This window comes from Camellia sinensis, chromosome 3 (genome assembly GCF_055761805.1).
Source record: "Camellia sinensis isolate YWXY chromosome 3, ASM5576180v1, whole genome shotgun sequence".
NCBI lineage: Eukaryota > Viridiplantae > Streptophyta > Magnoliopsida > Ericales > Theaceae > Camellia > Camellia sinensis.
In genome coordinates this window covers 226641654-226658607 of record NC_138963.1, presented here as the reverse complement: position 1 = coordinate 226658607, position 16954 = coordinate 226641654, and the positions used below count along the sequence as shown (strand labels likewise).

The window sequence follows — 16954 nt, the reverse complement described above, 5'->3', positions numbered from 1 at the left end:
ATTTCAGTGGTGAAGAGACCTCAACACCAAAATCCCGGAGCTAGCACAAAATGGCTCAAAATGAGGCCTTTTGAGGCCTAAGGGTGGTCAACAACCCTCAAACAACAAAACACTCTTAATAAACAATAAATAGGGCCTAAAAACAGAACTTTTTTATGTTATACAATAATCACAAAAACAGCTCTAAGATAGGTATAAAGTTAATGCAAGAATGGGGAAAAAAAGGACTAGAATCTCACCCTTGAAGACCCCTTCACAAATGGTGCTCCAATGGCCTCCTTGAGCTTGAATCCAACACCAAAATCTCAAAACAAACCCTTTAGAACCTCAGCTCCAAGAGGAAGGTGAAACACTAGGTGTTTGTGTGCAATAGTGAGACACAAAACACCTAGTGTACAAATAAGAGGGAAAGAGAGATAGAGAGTATATATCTAACCCTAACCCTAGAAAAACCAGAGCTTGGTCTGTATTTTTTCTCTCCCAAAAATGTCTAAAAGCTCTCCTTAGCCTTAGAGAGAGCCTCTCTCTATATGCCTCTTGTAAAGCTTACAAGACAAGCTTTGCAAGAGGGAGATCCCTCCATACACGTGTATGGAGGGGAGCAAAAGCAATACAGCTGTCTAAAAATATCTGCAAAAGCAGATGAACAGCAATCGGCCGGCCAAAAATGCCATCTTGGCCAAAAAGAGTGCCGGTCGGCAACAAATAGTGCCGACCGGCAACAAAGAGTGCCGGCCGGCAAACTATATTGCCGGTGGCAGCAAAAACCAGCCGGTGGCATCTAGCCACTGCCGGTGATGGGTGGGGATGGTCTACAAGCCCCACCCTGCCTCTCAAAGGCAAGATGCAAGTGTTTGGTGCAAAACCAGACACTAAACGGTCGAATTCGGGGATCCTGAGGCATGGCGCGCGAGCCGAGACCTCCGGGAACTCCAAACGAACACAAACATGGATAATCACCGAGTGTTCAAACAGTGACGTCCAAGTCTTGAGGACGGTCAAAAATGGGGTGTCTACAATGACAAATAAATTAGACTTATTATATGGCAGAGTTGAATTATACTTGCATATAATAGAGTTGAACTAAGTTGAACTAACATGGATTTGCCATATCGGCAGAGTCAAACACAGACTGGAACTCAGTACCTGCCAATCAGATTAACAAAGGGACCAAGGTTGGGAACCTCGGCCAGTCTTTGTTAAAAATATTTTCACATGCTTAATGAGAACCCAAATGAAACTTAAGTTTACACTAGGGGGCAGACAGTTGGAGAATGGTGGAAGTTGGAATTTACAAGCTAAGATTAGTTTAACACTTGTTGAAATTTTAAGAAAAATTTACAAGTTGAAGTTAAACTAAGGACATGTTTAACACTTGTTGAAATTCTAAAAAATTTACAAGTTGAATTTAAACCGAGGTCATGTTTAACGCTTGTTGAAATTTTAAGAAAAATTTACAAGTTGAAGTTAAACCGAGGGCATGTTTAACACTTGTTGAAATTTTAAAAATTTACAAGTTGAAGTTAAACCGATGTCATGTTTAACGCTTGTTGAAATTTTAAGAAAAAGTTACAAGTTGAAATTAAACGGAGGTGATGTTTAACACTTGTTGAAATTTTATGAAAAATTTACAAGTTGAAGTTAAAACGAGGTCATGTTTAACGCTTGTTGAAATTTTAAGAAAAATTTACAAGTTGAAGTTGAAACGAGGTCATGTTTAACGCTTGTTGAAATTTTAAGAAAAATTTACAAGTTGAAGTTAAACCGAGGTCATGTTGAAATTTTAAGAAAAATTTATAAGCTGAAGTTAAACCGAGATTATGTTTAACACTTGTTGAAATTTTAAGAAAAATTTACAAGTTAAAGTTAAATTGAGGACATGTTTAACACTTGTTGAAATTTTAAAAATTTACAAATTGAAGTTAAACCGAGGTCATGTTTAACGCTTGTTGAAATTTTAAGAAAAAATTACAAGTTGAAGTTAAACCGAGGTCATGTTTAACACTTGTTGAAATTTTAAGAATAATTTACAAGTTGAAGTTAAACCGAGGTCATGTTTAACACTTGTTGAAATTTAAGAAAAATTTACAAGTTAAAGTTAAACTGAGGTCATGTTTAACACTTGTTGAAATTTTATAAAAAATTTACAAGTTGAAGAGAATCCGAGGTTATGTTAAAGAAAGATTGGTTCACTTGTTGAAATTTTTAAGAACAATTTACAAGTTAAGCCAAGGTTGTATTGAAAAGAAGTATTTACGTACTTGCCGAGATAAACCGTTGGTTTGTATAACCAAGGCATGTCACCCCGAGAAGATTGCACAGTTAAGGTGTATATAGAAGACATACAAATTATTCTAAGTATAGAGTTATATAAAGAAGACAAGCATACAAGCATTCAAAAAGAGAAAGTTGTATTTATATTCAAAGAAGGGGCACTTCAGCCTACGAAAGGATTACTTGTACGAATTACAAAAATAAGGCACGTCGGCCAAAATAAAGCTTACATTGTTTCAAAAGTAAGAAAAAGTACAAGAAGAAAAGAAACTAGACTATTCGACGTCATTAGTTGGTTGGGTTTGGGGCTCAGAGGACATTTGGGAACTCTTCTTGGTGGCCTTCTCAGCCGCGAGCTCGGCGTCGATCTCTTTGAGAGTTTGGTCGAGGCTCTTGTCAGCGATTGGCACGTCCGATGTTGACCTCTCAGGAGTGACATCTTTGGAAACCTCACCCTCCTCATCCTGAGACAAGTCCACGACTTGTTCATTTAGAGTAGGGGACTTGGCCCCAACAGCTTTCTTCTTCTTCCTGACCAAAGCTTCCTCCTCGAACTCAGAATCGTCTTCGGATTGGCTTGGAGTAGGGAGGAATGACAGAGGGAAGTCGCCAGCATTCCTGAGGAGGGAGTCCTCAGGGACATCTAGCTTTTTTAGGGCAGCCATCCAACCAAGGGTGAAACCCTTGTTGCATGCCTGCTTCACTTGTTTTCTGTAGTCCTCCTTGACGTTGGCCGCCCCCTCGGCGTACGCTTTTTCATCAGCAACCTTGATCTCGACCTCTTTTGTGGCCAAGGCATCCTGGAGTTCTTTTTGGGCCTCGGCCATCTTTGCCTCTGCTTCTTTCTTCTCGGCCTCAAAGACCTTGGCAATGGCCTCAGCAGCCCCAGCCCTCTCCTCGGTCTCATCCTGGGCTTTTTTGGCTTCCTCGGCCTGATTTATTAGAGTCTTCATCTTGGCCTCGGCCTTATTGACCCTCTTCTTCAAGCTAGCAACCTCTCTGATCTTGTCGGCCAACTCCTCCCTAATGTTGAAAGCTTGCATCGCGAAGGAGTGGCAATGCAGGATCGCCTAGAAGAAAACAGAAACAAAAGTTAGTAAAATTTCCAAATGTGGAAAAAACAGAGAAAGAAAAATACCAAGTGAAGGGTCTTGCTTGCACAGAGTGTTGCAACGATAAAGCAAAGTTTTCATATTCGTTCATCTTAGCATTACGATTGAGATCTTCGGGAAGGAACAAGGCGGTAGAGAGGGCAACACCGACTTCAATGTCGTCGGCGCTGTCTCCAACTCTGACGACGGCTTTTCCTCAATGGTAATTAGGGGAGCCCAGGGGGCATTTGATTCATGGATCCCGAGGTTGTGGCCGGCTCGGACCTCGGCCTCTTCGACCGAGTTGATTGGTATAGATCGGCCTTGGCGGGCCTCTTCTTGGCAGCAGAGGGGTTCTTCTCGCTCTCGGCCAATTTTAAAATTGGCAAGGTGTCCTCAGTATTAATCTGAGTCACCGTTGCCTTGGGCTGTGCCTTCTTCAGCCTTTTGGGCTTTGGCTTCGGCTGAGATTGCGAAGGAGAAGGTTAAGCGTTGACTGTATCAGGGATGTCGGCCAGAAGATCGTCTACAACTGCTTTCTTGCGACCCATCTCGATGACAGTTGCGGTTCGGCGTCGGCATCAGCATTGAGATGGTGGAATTAGCTGTAGAGCTGAGGTAGACGGCTGCTCTGCTGGATTAGAGGCTGACCCCTAATCTAGCCAAGATGATGAAGTTGCTGGTGGAGTTGTGGCAGAAGGAGGAGACTTGCTCTTCTTCTTCGGAATGTCAGACAAAACAGATTTGTAGGTTGGGATGAAGTTAAGCAGTAAAGGAGCTCTCTGTCTCTGAACTGGCAGATCCAACAGCTTTCTAAGGTCCTTACTGGGAAAGAAAGACTTGCGAAAGTCCTTTGGTGGCTGTGGAAAAGCTGCACGAAGGAACACAGACGTTAGAACATACAGAAAGAATAAAGTTTTAACGACTTGAAAAATAAGTCTGTGTAACACTTGGTTCTTACCATTACCCTCTACGAATACTATTCGGCTAAGAGGGTAGAGGTGAAGGTCTTCATTTAGAGAGAACTCCCAGTTTCCCGAGACAATGAAGTAATCGTCCCCAGCCCCCTTGTTAGAATCTGGGAGGTCAGCAACAAGTTTGTATTTTGTGGACCTCGGTTTAAGATAGTACATATAGCCTTTTTCTAATTTAAGGCCACACTTGGTGTAGTAATACTGGTGTCGGCAAGGCTAACCCTAGCTTTTTCTTTTTTTGCTAAGGCAATTATACCATTGATAACTCAGTAAGAGTTAATGGCAAGCTGCATCAAGTTCAATTTGTAATAATGGAGGACTTCTCGGAAAATGATGTCCAATGAAAACCTAAGTCCACATTCTGTAAAAGTTACAACTAGGAAGGGCATGGAGTCAACTGTGGGCATAATGGAGTCATCCTCCCCTGCCAACCTGAGATGAACGTCGACTGGGATGGAAAATTCTTACCTAAAGTATTCTAACTTAGTTGGGGTGTCTACCCTATGCCTCCACATACCCATGATATCGGCTTAAGGAGAGGGTGTATGATTTGGAAAAGAAGTGTTCTGTGAAGGTTTTGAGGACCTCGGCAAAACCTAAACGAATGCTGGGGTAAAGATTTTTCGGGATCTAAAGTGAAGTTTGTTTCAGTTTTTCCTAAAGTTTGTATGTTCTACGACAAATCTCAAACCTAAGTCTATGTAAACAAAAGATTGAGGGCAAGAATCTGGAGAAAACACAGAAAAAAGAAACAAAAACAAAGATTCAGAATCAAGAATGGTGATACTCTATCAAGAACATTGTGACAGAGTGTGTACAAAGGTACGAAGCCAAGAACAGTGGCAAAAATCAACAAGTTTGTGAGCAGTGTGTGTGTACATTCAAGAATGGATTGGGCAAAAACAGAATCATAAAACAAACATGTTCAAATACATGGTGGAATTCAAGATACAAGTTAAACGATCAAAGACATGAATAGGAAATGCAAAGGCAACAAGTAAAACTATAATAACCCCGACCTTCGATTAATACGAAACCATGATTATTTATTCCTAACAGTAATTTAGAAGGAATCCGGAATTAAATTGCATATGTATTACATTATCTTTGTGTTTTTATCTGTTTGCCATAAAATGATATGTTCACGTTTTAGTTTCGGTTTGCGAATTGGAAGCGTTATCGGTGCTCGAATCAGAAATTGACTTGATTTATGTGCTAGTTAGGATTTATAGAATTTTATGGTAGGTTTAATTAAAATTCGGTTCGGAGCGATTAAATTAGATTAAATCATGTTAATTTACACTTGTTTGAGTTATTACAAGTTTGCCACTTAGTGGCTTGAGTCTAGACAACCTTTATTTTGCTTTATTACATATTGGATGCATCTTTGCTCATCTCCTTGTGACCAAACCGAATAGAGAGAGAGAGAGAGAGTTAGGAGAAAATAGAGTTCATCAAGATTTGGCTTGGAACTTAGGAGAATTGAAGAGGCTTTGCAAATTTGAGCTCCTAGACTTGGAATTCAAGGTTTAAGGTAGGAGATATCCCTTTCAATTGTGAATTTAAGATTAATTCTTGCATGGTTCATGGAAGATTAGAGTTTAAGTCTAGAATTGGTTTTAAGAGATGGATTTGAGAGTGAAATCATGCATGCATGTCTACATTCTTGAATTGTGAGGTTGTTCTCATAGAATCCTCACATGCATGTCCATATTTTTGTTATAGTCCATGAATTCATCCTATTCTTGAGCTTAATCTTTCTTTGGATCATGTTTTGGAGCATTAGAAGTCATGAGAATTCATGGATGTTACATTTAAATTTGTTCTTGAAGTTTTATTTGAAATTATGTTTAATTGACTCACCTTTGGGCTTGATTTTACAAATGATCTTTGAAACATCTTATACTATAAGTTTACAAGTGTTTTCTAGAAAATGGGCCCAAAAGGTCGAATTTTGAGGTGTTGAATGCTTGGTTTGAGCTTGGGAGGCAAATCTGGAAATTCCAGAATTTGGCTTCCTCGCTCGAGCGACCATCGTTTGTTCAGAGCTTCGCTCGAGCGAAGGAATGGTGGCTTGAGCGTAAATTGCAAGCTCTCAGGTTTTTGGTGCACGCAGACATACGCTCAAGCGACGAGACCTACGCTCAAACGAAGAGCTGTGTTGTACGCTCGAGCGAGCATCGAGCGGGTATCGGGCGTAAAATTTCAACAACCAGTACTTTTACATTTTTACAGACCGCTCGAGCGAAGGAGTCTATGCTCGAGCGACCCCTCTGTTTTGACAAGCTCGCTCGACCAAAAGAAGCTACGCTCGAGCGAGACCCCTGTTTTCAACAAGTTTTGAAAAAATGTTTTTCAAGACATCTTTGCATCCTCATTCCATCCTAGACATTCCTAGGCCATGTTTAAGACTCTTTAGTGAGGATTTAAGGTTAGAAACACACTAAGAACCAACGACGTAAGTTTTGTGCAATTAGAATGTGTGTTTCAAGTGTGTGTCCTTTATGTGTTATGTAGGTCACGTGCCGCGTATCGTGTGATCAATCTGCTCCGTCTGTCTGTTTCAAGGCCAACTGTGAGTAATAATTTAGTAAAGTTATGTTCAAACTGTATCTACTTTCTGTGTGATAAAACAAGATCTATTTTTCGAAATGATATGTTCTGTACAATGAATGATTGTTCTATTTCTGATATGTATTCGTGACATCCTTAGCATCATGTGATATCTGTTAGCTGCTACCCAGTATCGAAGATTCCTTTATGGAACTTTTTTCTGTCTGCACTCTGTTACCCGTACCGGAGGCCCTGTCATAGGGGCTCAGCTTCTGTTCTGTTACCCGGATCCGGAGGTTCCTTTATGGAACTGGTTATTCGTAACCTCACGTGTATACGTTCTGTTCTGTTCTGTTCTATTAATGCTAATGGATGTATTACGTAAACTTAATCATGACTTATGATTTCTGTCTGTGTATGATCTGGACAAATGATGAATTTGATACAAATCTGAATTATGATTTATGAATCTGTACGAACTCATTCATTGTAACCCTTTACTCTATTATTATTCACTGGGCTTCGCTCACAGTTTATATTATGTATGTAGGTGAGCTGGCATGTGACTAGGGCCAAAGTTGACGGCCTTCTGTTTTGTTTTTGTCAGCCAACTGTTGTGCCTCCCGAGGAGGTTCCGAAAGAATCCTAAAGCCATGGTTGTTTTTGTAATCATGCTAGTCTTTGTGTATGCTCTGTAAAGTCAGGTCTTGGAAAGAACATTCTGTAAATACCTTGTAAATATTGTGTATCTGGACTAGCATGTTTATGTATATATAAATAAGTTTTGAAATGTTTTGTCCCATGTACGTTATCACAGCTCATTGGACCTTGTTTATCTTGTATTATTGCTTCCGCAGCCCCTTATTATTTGCTAATCTATTCAGAGGCCTTTGGTAATCCACGGATTGCTGGCCGATTACGGTGCTAAACCTACAGGGGCGAGTTTGGGTCATGACAAAAACAGAGGAGTTCGTTAAAGAAAAACAAGAGATTGGAAAAAGAAGTTAAATGGGGAAGAAATAGTGACTCACCGAAGAAAAATGAAGTCAGTGTTGCGTACGCCGGAGTCAGATAGTGACAGCAGTCGAAAAAGATCAGCAAAAGCTTCGTCGGAAGGGAAGGCTGGAAGAAGTTGCAGAGCTTGAAGAGCTTGGAACAATGGCGAATCTGGGAGAGGAAAGAGAGAGGTTTTGCACGAGAATGAAGATGCAAAAGTGAAGCAACGAAGAGAGAGGGAAGAAGTTTTGTCAAAACACGAAACGACGACAAAAAGGCAATTAACGTGCCTAAGACGACGTACGTGTCAGACGGCGCGCGCAAAAACGATGCGACTTAATGGCGCGTGTCAGGTACGGCCCAGAAGGGGAAAGACACGTGGCAAGAACAGTTGAGTTATTGTGCGTGACAGCTCATACGCGTGAGGAAGTTCTTGGAGTTTCTTGATTTAATGGAGCAGTACCTCGGCTTTGAGGATGATCTCGGCTGAGCAACTTGAACAAACCTGGTTAATGGTTCTGAGGAATTAATGAAAACAAAAAGTCTTGGTCATATTTAAGCTGACGAATGATGACCTCGGTAATAAAGGATAAAGCGAACTTAGCCGATGTGTTATATAAAAGAAATGATATAGGTTCCATCACCTCAAGATGCCAAGGTAATAGAACTTAGGAGGCAGTTGTGGGGACATAATTTTTGAATGACGACACGTGGCCGAGGTGTCACCAGAGTGCTAGCCGAGGTGTCACGTGTCTTGGTCATGACGCCGAGATTATCTCGGCTAGACCAAGGTTATTTACGAAGAAACCGGAATCCGGGATAAACGGATAAGAGACAAGAGTCCTAGAATAGGAGAGGACTTCATTTTGGATAAAGATAAGACTCTTAGAGAGTTTATCCCAATCCTACTGGGAGTCCAAGATTAGTAGTAATCCTAAGTTCATTGAAGCTAAGCTTCTATTGGCACTAGGTTTGTGTTGGCTATAAAAGAGAGGCACCCTCATGGGTCTAAGGTATGCTTTTTATATTCTGAATAATGAGCTAAGCACTTTTGCTATCTTTGAGAGATAACTGACTTGATTGTCGAAGTGCCCCCGGGTGAACGAACCACCGTCGGAATCTCTTCTTTTTGTGACAGGTCGTTCGGGCTTAATCTATTCTGTTAGTATTTTCCAACTGAGTGCTTGATTGGCAGTGTGGTCAGAAATTGACACATACAAATAAATATATATATATATATATGATTAATATTTGTTTCTACATAAACAACCAAACAAAAAAAATTATACATGAATATATTTCTTACTCTATTTTTACCAGTCCCGTTACCTTTGTGTTAAAAACTCTGTAGAATTAACGTTACTCTATAAAAAGTAGATAAGTACATGACGTCTTATTAATTTATTTTGGGCCAGACTTCAATCACTTTCTAAGCCTGTGTTTGGCAAGTGGGTTTGCAGGCTATTTTGGCTATTTTAACCACAAAAAACAAAATAGGTTATTTTAGCCATAACAAACAAAATATCACATCCAACCCATAATCATTACATTCTTCTCTCACAAAAAAACTCAAAAAAGTCAAAAAGTCAAAAAGCCCTTCCCAAACCAAACTTTTAAGCCCAGGCTAAAATAGCTAAAAAAACCAAAAAATCAAAAAGCCATCTCAGTTCCCAAACCAAAGTAATTTGAATTGGGCTTACAAAACTTCTCCCGGTGGCAAGAGCCTTCGGGCCAACATGCGATTCTAGGCCCATGTTCTGGGTGGAGCTGGCTTGGCGGGTTTTTGGGCCAGTGTCCAGCAGAGCAGCCCTACGAAGGGAGTATCATGTATCATGTGATAATGCGTCATCATCATCATCACAAAGTGTTATCCTGTTTCGCGTAGCACCAAATGAGTACTACTCCAGAGTCCAGAGAGGATCGATGTTTCTCCATTGATAAACACGACAAAACCCTCTCTCTCTCTCTCTCTCTCTCTATCTATCTAATCTAATAAATCCACCAAAATCCCAACTCTGAAAATCCTCCAAATTTGCTCCACTCACCCTACCCTTAACCCACTACGCAGCACCTTAAACCCTGGGAGAGTGTCTCTCTCTCCCTCTCTCTCGCTCTCTCATGGTGGTTATTCTCCACCACCAGTGCAGCTTGCCTACTCAAGGTCCAACAACATCATTGTGTCCTCACTCACAGCCCTAATCTCCGGTCAGTCATTCTTCTTTCTCTTTCCCTCTCTTTCCGATTCTATCAATGCTCTTATAAGACTTCAAAAATATTTATTAAAGATATATAAAAATCTAACCACGGTATGGAATTCGAACCAATAAACATTGAAAATGAGGTGATCGAATTCGACATGGGTTCTGGTGAAGAAGAAGATGAAGAAGATGCAGATGAAGAAGAAGATGAAGACGACTATGACGATTACAATGATGATATGGTCGATCACTCTTCCGTGGCTCACAATTTCTTGTTTTCCAATGCGGAACTCGAACCTTTTGAGGGGTTGGAGTTCGATTCTGAACAAGCTTCTCGAATTTTCTACAACTCTTATGCGCGTCGTGTGGGTTTTAGTACTCGAGTCAGTGTGTACCAGCGCTCTCGTCGCGATGGCTCCATCATTTGCCGCCAGATTGTCTGCTCCCGGGAGGGTTTTCGTCGAGAGGGTGGTGAAAACAAATCCAAGCGCCAGCGGACCATCACTAGGGTTGGTTGCAAGGCTCATATCACTGTTAAGAAACAACTTTCTGGGAAATGGGCTGTCACCAAACTCGTCAAGGAACATAACCATGAGCTTGTTCCCCCTGACAAAGTACACTGCCTCCGCTCCCATAGGCATGTCTCCGGCCCTGCTCGCAGCTTGATTGATACCCTTCAAGCTGCAGGGATGGGCCCTAGTGGGGTTATGTCTGTCTTGATTAGGGAATCGGGTGGTATTAACAATGTTGGTTTTACAAAAGTTGATTGCCAGAATTACATGAGCAGCAGCAGACAGAGGACCCTTGGGAGTGGGGGTCAGCATGTTTTTGACTATTTGAAGCGAATGCAGGCTGAAGATCCTGGCTTCTTTTGCGCCGTTCAAGGTGATTTTGAGAACACCTCGGGAAACATTTTATGGGCTGATGCAAACTCTAGAATGAGTTATAACTATTTTGGGGACACTGTCACATTTGATACAACATATAGAACTAACCGCTATCGGGTCCCCTTCGCCCCATTTACAGGATTAAACCATCACGGACAACCTGTATTGTTTGGCTGTGCGTTGCTGCTGAACGAGTCAGAGTCCTCCTTTGTTTGGCTTTTCCAAACTTGGCTCGCAGCGATGTCTGGTCGCCATCCTAACTCTATCACAACAGACCAGGACAGGATCATACGTTCTGCTGTTGCACAAGTGTTTCCGGGAACCCGCCACCGTTTTTGTAAATGGAACATATTTAGAGAAGCCCAGGAGAAATTGTCCCATGCATATCATGCGTACCCCTCTTTTGAAGCTGAATTTCAGAGGTGCATCGATGTGACTGAGACACTAGAGGAGTTTGAATCATGTTGGGAGTCCCTCGTTGAAAGATACCACCTTGGAGATAATGAATGGCTTCAGTCGATGTACAATTCTAGACAGCAGTGGGTACCGGTTTATCTCCGGGATACATTCTTTGGTGAGATGTCTATAACCCAATCAAGTGATAGTGTAAACTCATTCTTTGATGGATATATAAATGCATCAACAAATATTCATGTGCTAATTAAGCAGTATGAGAAAGCCATGGGCAGTCGGTTTGAGAAGGAAGTAAAAGCGGATTATGACACAATAAACACAGCACCAGTCCTAAAAACGCCTTCTCCTATGGAAAAGCAAGCAGCTAATCTATATACAAGAAAGATATTCATGAAATTTCAAGAAGAATTAGTTGAGACTCTTGCTAATCCTGCAACTGTAATCGATGATAAAGGATCTGAAATTATGTATCGGGTGGCAAAATTTGGGGAAGACCACAAGGCACAATTTATTAGGTTCAATGTTTTTGAAAAGAAAGCTACATGTAGCTGTCAAATGTTTGAGTTTTCAGGTATTCTTTGTAGGCACATATTAGCAGTTTTCAGGGTTACAAATGTTCTTACGCTTCCATCACATTATATCTTGCAACGATGGACAAGAAGTGCCAAAAGTGGGTTAGTATTGGATGATCACATGCTTGTATTGCCTTGTAATAGTCAAGAGTCATCTGCTGCTCGCCATGACAATTTATGCCGTGAAGCTATCAAATATGTAGAAGAAGGGGCAGAATCAATAAATGTGTATAATGTGGCAATGGAAGCTCTACGTGAGGCTGCAAAGAAGGTTGCTTCTGCAAAGAAGAATGGTCCGGGTGTCATACAAAGCAGTCTGGCCAAAGAAATTGATCAGGAAGTGAACATAAGTGAAAATCAAATTGGTCAGCTTCAGTCTTCTTCAATGGTCAGTTCTTTTCTCGTTACAGATTTAAATTTGGCATTGCCTCTACTATCATTATTTTGTCATGTTTCTAAAATTTATGTTGCAGTTCTTGCTATTCTTCCTCATTGAACATTTTCAATAACATTTTTTCTTCTCTGAATTGGGCTTTTTTCTTTTTTTGTTAAACTTAATGTGCTATGAATGGAAAAATATCAGCTTTCACACTGGTATGTTGGGGAGAAAAGAAGAGTCCATATAGCCTGTGACGGACACATACATTCTTTTAATAATAGTCAAAATAATAATGAGAGAGAGATAGAGGGTTCGTGCTACACTGGTTGTTCCTTGTTAGTGACTGATGGTTATAATATTAATGAGTTAAAGAAACTATATTATTTAAAAGTAGTAGTTTCCCTGCCTATCCCTATTTTTCTAGTACCAGGATTTCCTTGCATGTAACGTGTCAGTGCTCTCTACACTCTGTTCAGCCTCCTGGCAAGTTATCAGCATTCACCATGCTGGCATTACTGGGAAAAGAAAAGAACTGATGCTAGAAAAAAGCTCTTTGGTAGAACCTTGGCGGGATTTGCCATCATTGAGCTTCAAACATATGTCTCAAAGTTTCAACTCAGGTGACTAATGGATCCCTGATATCTGCAGCACAACTTTGTAGATAGTGTTTTTGAGCAAAAAAGGAGTAGAAATTCATGTATACACGGATAGATGTGCACAAATACTGGTAAACCAAGTACAGGAACATGAGTGATGGTTTTTTAATTGATTGTATTCTTTATATGATTTTTTTAAGATGACCTAGAGAAGTAGGCCTAAATTGTTAATTGGCTCATGAACTCCTTTTTTTGGGGCTACAATTCATTTATTTTTGGTTCCAACCTGATCCACTTAGTTTTCTTGATTCCTGTTGAGAAATCTAAACCCTCTAAATTTATCATAAGATCCCAACTTTTAGTGATACGCTGGGAGCCTATCCCTGCCTATGTATACCCCATTAACAGCTCTCACATAAGAATGCACACTCTACCTTCAATAACCATGTCCTTATGCTCATGCCATTTTTCCAAATTCTCTCAAATTACGTTCAAAATAAGATTTAGTGTTCACATATGCAAGGAATTCCTGCTGCCAGTCATAAAAAGGACCTGTTACAAATTCCCTCTGAGAGTGAAAAGATTTGTTTTAATTCTATGGCTCTTTTTGTACTCTTTGAAAATTCTGTTTTTCTAACTTGAGGGGTTTATTGAAACACAACATCAATCTGTTAATACTTTATAGAGATTGCATGTTTCAGTGAATTTAATCTAACTAGTGGACACTATATTTGCCTGAATACTGATTGATACAACGTCACCATGTAGCTGCATTCGGTGGTCATGTCCCAGCATCTCAAATTTTCTTAATGGCATCTAGCAAACCTTGTGATTTAAGTTTGCAGCTACAACACACAGGTTTTTGCTTTTGCATGACTAAGCCCCTGACATTTGGCATATGTCTTTTAAGCATCATCTCTAAACACGGCATATGACGTAGAGCTTGTGTAAGTTGTAGACCAAGACAACCTACAACCGTATGAACTCCATTAGGAGATTGTCTTCTTTTTCTGTTGCAAATTCATTTTAGACCAATCGTTTGTTTAAAAGTTTGTTTTTTTACCATTTGATCTGAATGTTATGTTTGGTGTGGGAAAAAGAGAAAAATAAGAATAAAATTGATCTCTTAGGGACCTTTTGTACTATAAAACCTTTTAAAGAAAGTACCGAAGTTGGGGTAAATTTGGTGACAAAGTGAAAGAAGGGGAAAAAGGCTTTACCTAGTTTTCCCCATGCTGAGTAGCTCATACTAGAGATACCTGGCACACGCATTACTCTCCAGTCTCCACTGCAGGTGGCTGATACATATTTGCTTATCTGAATATACTATGTAGTCAATGCCAGCTCTATATTTTATGATTTGAATGCATAAACTAGAAAGGCATTTTGCACCACAGTAGTACCAAGCGTAATCAATGCAACTAATTTTAGGTGCCAGTTTCTTGGGAAGGTAATTTCAAAAAAGAATTTCAAGTTGCTAGCTACTAGCAGCTGTTTGCTTGTCAATCTTAGAGAAATTGATCAAAACTTGAACAATGTTTGATGATGAATGATTTTTTGGGTAGTGTAAAATAAGCTTCAATAACATGTAAAATCTTGTGGATTTGGGTTTTAAGGGTGTGCAAGAAATCACAACGCTTGTTTTATCCTTTTTATTTATTCATTCATGTAACGCCGTGACTATGTTAATTTGGCATGTGAAATTTTGCCCTTTTTTTTCTGCTTGTGGAATCAGGACAAGAAAATTCAGGAATTGACTGCTGAGTTAGAAAACGCAAGTCAGCGATGTGAAGCATATCGAGCAAAACTATTAGATGTGTTGAAGATCATGGAGGAACAGAAGTTAAAGATATCTGTAAAAGTTCAGAATGCGAGGCTTAATTTAAGAAGTTGAACTGAAGGGATGACAGTCATTCCATTTCCATGCTTTGTGTATACATTGCAGAAATGGAAGGGCCGGGAATTGGCCGGATTAAACTCCAATGTGCTTCCCCGTTGCTCTCTGCTGTTACATATTTCCGCTGTTATATATTGTTTCCTTAGTTTACTGACAGATGAATAGAGGATATGATTTGCTAGGCTAGTCTAGAAGAGTCATGTTCCCTTTAGAGTCTAATTGGATGTAATCATTTAACTGTATACTAGTTGACAAAAATATGTTGACATGTTGGCAAAGTTTTCACTGTGAAGTGTTTGATGTTCTTAAGCAATGTAATTTATCTGTGATCAGTAGAGTTGTTACCCCTTTGCTTGCAATATTCACCCATTGGTTGGGACATTTTCTGTTTGGGTGTAAAAGATCCCTCATCGATCTCATGAAAACAACTTTGTTCATGCTATGAAGTTCTGTTGTCAGGATTTGATATTGATATAAATAATTAAAAACAAATAAAGCTAGCACCAGAAAAAACCAACAATTGTGACAACTTATCTTGATATAGAACTTTGTTGGCATCAGTGGGGACATATTTTCTGGATTGTTCACGTGGCCAAGATTGTTAGTCTAGGTGCCACATGGATGGATCAAGTCGCCGAGATATGATGTGATCATATCTAAATCTGAAATATTCAGATAGAGGACAAGAGTCGTAGATGACATCAAACTACCTATGTGGATAGAGATGAGACTTTTGAGAAAGTTCATCTTAATTTGAATAATGTAAGTTGTGATAGATGCTATCCTTGTAAAGGATAGAGTCTCATGAAACAAGACTTCTAGAGAAAGTTAGATACTGATCATTATAAAAGTAAGGGACTTTCATGGGTTTAAGGTATGCTTTTATTTGAGACGTTTTATTATGTGAGTTTAGTACTTATTTGGTATCTTTGAGAGGTTGTTTGACTAATTTGATCGCCGGAGTGTCCTGGGTGAACGAACCACCGCAGTATTCTCATCTTGTTGACGAGTGGTTGGCTTCGCGTGTTCTCCAGCTAAGTTCCTTGTTTGGTTGTGTGGTTAAAACTTAACACCCATAATTTGGCGCTATCTGTGGGAACTTAGTATAGAATAGATAGCCAACAATAGACAGAAAGTGAGGATCGGGGATGACATTTACAGTGAGGAGGAGGAACAAATGGGTCCTAATACTGGAGGAGGGAACAAAAACGAAGAAGTACAGGAGGTCGACCGTGAGGCAAACAATGTTGCTCAGGGCTAAAATGGGAACAAGAAGGGTAGTCAAGATGAGTACTACCACGAAGTCAATCTCCAGGTATGGAATGATAGATGCCTAAGAAAGGATGAGGAACTGAAGGATATGGCGAACAAGTTGACAGACTTGCAGACAGTGGTCAATTTCATGATGCAGAACAACGTGATGCAACCAACGTTTCCCTTGCAAGACACACAGGCACCAGCAGTTAAGGGTGGTGCCCAAAAGAGAGAGTAGAAGGCAGTACCAACTGCTCCACAACATGCCAAGGGATAGGGAAATTCACATTGACAATTATGAGATGTCGGGCGAATAGAGTCAGTGCAAAGAGAGTCCTAAAGGACAACACAAACCAAGGGCACCTACGTCAAGGGATCTCAGTAGATCCAAGGGCAGGGCCTCTGTTTTGATGATACAATGGACGTGGAGAAGTCTAAGAGAACACACCTTAACACAAGAAGCAGCGCACCGAAAAGGTTGAAGTCGAAGGACAACCGAGCTCTCAGATGAACAAAGGAGGACTTGAGAAATTACCTCCAAAGGAAGAGACATGATGCCGAGATCACATCCATCGCCTAGCCAAAGATGCCATTTTCGGTGGAGTTGGATGCGTTCGAAGCATCGCAAAGGTTTAGCATGCCGAGATTTCAGATCTATGATGGTAAGTTTGACCCAAACTTTCATGTCAGAATATACTTAAATTCAATGGCTTTGTGGAGTGAGAATGAGTTGCTATTATGCAAGGTGTTCCCATCGTCATTTAGGGAAATAACATCAGATTGGTTCCACAAACTGCCGAAAAGATGTGTGAAGAGTTGGGAAGGCCTGGCCGAGATATTTGTGGCCAGGTTTGTTACAAACAGATTGC

The 16954-nt window shown here is 40.3% G+C and overlaps 1 protein-coding gene across 1 annotated transcript; it reads left to right on the top strand.

Moving 5' to 3' along the window:
• The first annotated feature begins 9769 nt into the window (after positions 1-9769).
• On the top strand, positions 9770-15190 carry LOC114313122 (protein FAR1-RELATED SEQUENCE 5). Its single transcript, XM_028259467.2, has 2 exons — positions 9770-12347; positions 14670-15190. Exons 1-2 carry the CDS (start codon positions 10197-10199, stop codon positions 14826-14828), a joined length of 2310 nt encoding a protein of 769 aa, XP_028115268.2. The 5' UTR covers positions 9770-10196; the 3' UTR covers positions 14829-15190.
• Positions 15191-16954: the final 1764 nt, after the last annotated feature.

Bases quoted from the DNA above. Each gene is read 5' to 3' on its own strand.
- LOC114313122 (XM_028259467.2), top strand. From the start codon at position 10,197: ATGGAATTCGAACCAATAAACATTGAAAATGAGGTGATCGAATTCGAC. The intron at 12,348-14,669 runs GTCAGTTCTTTT...TTGTGGAATCAG, and splicing joins AGCTTCAGTCTTCTTCAATG to GACAAGAAAATTCAGGAATT.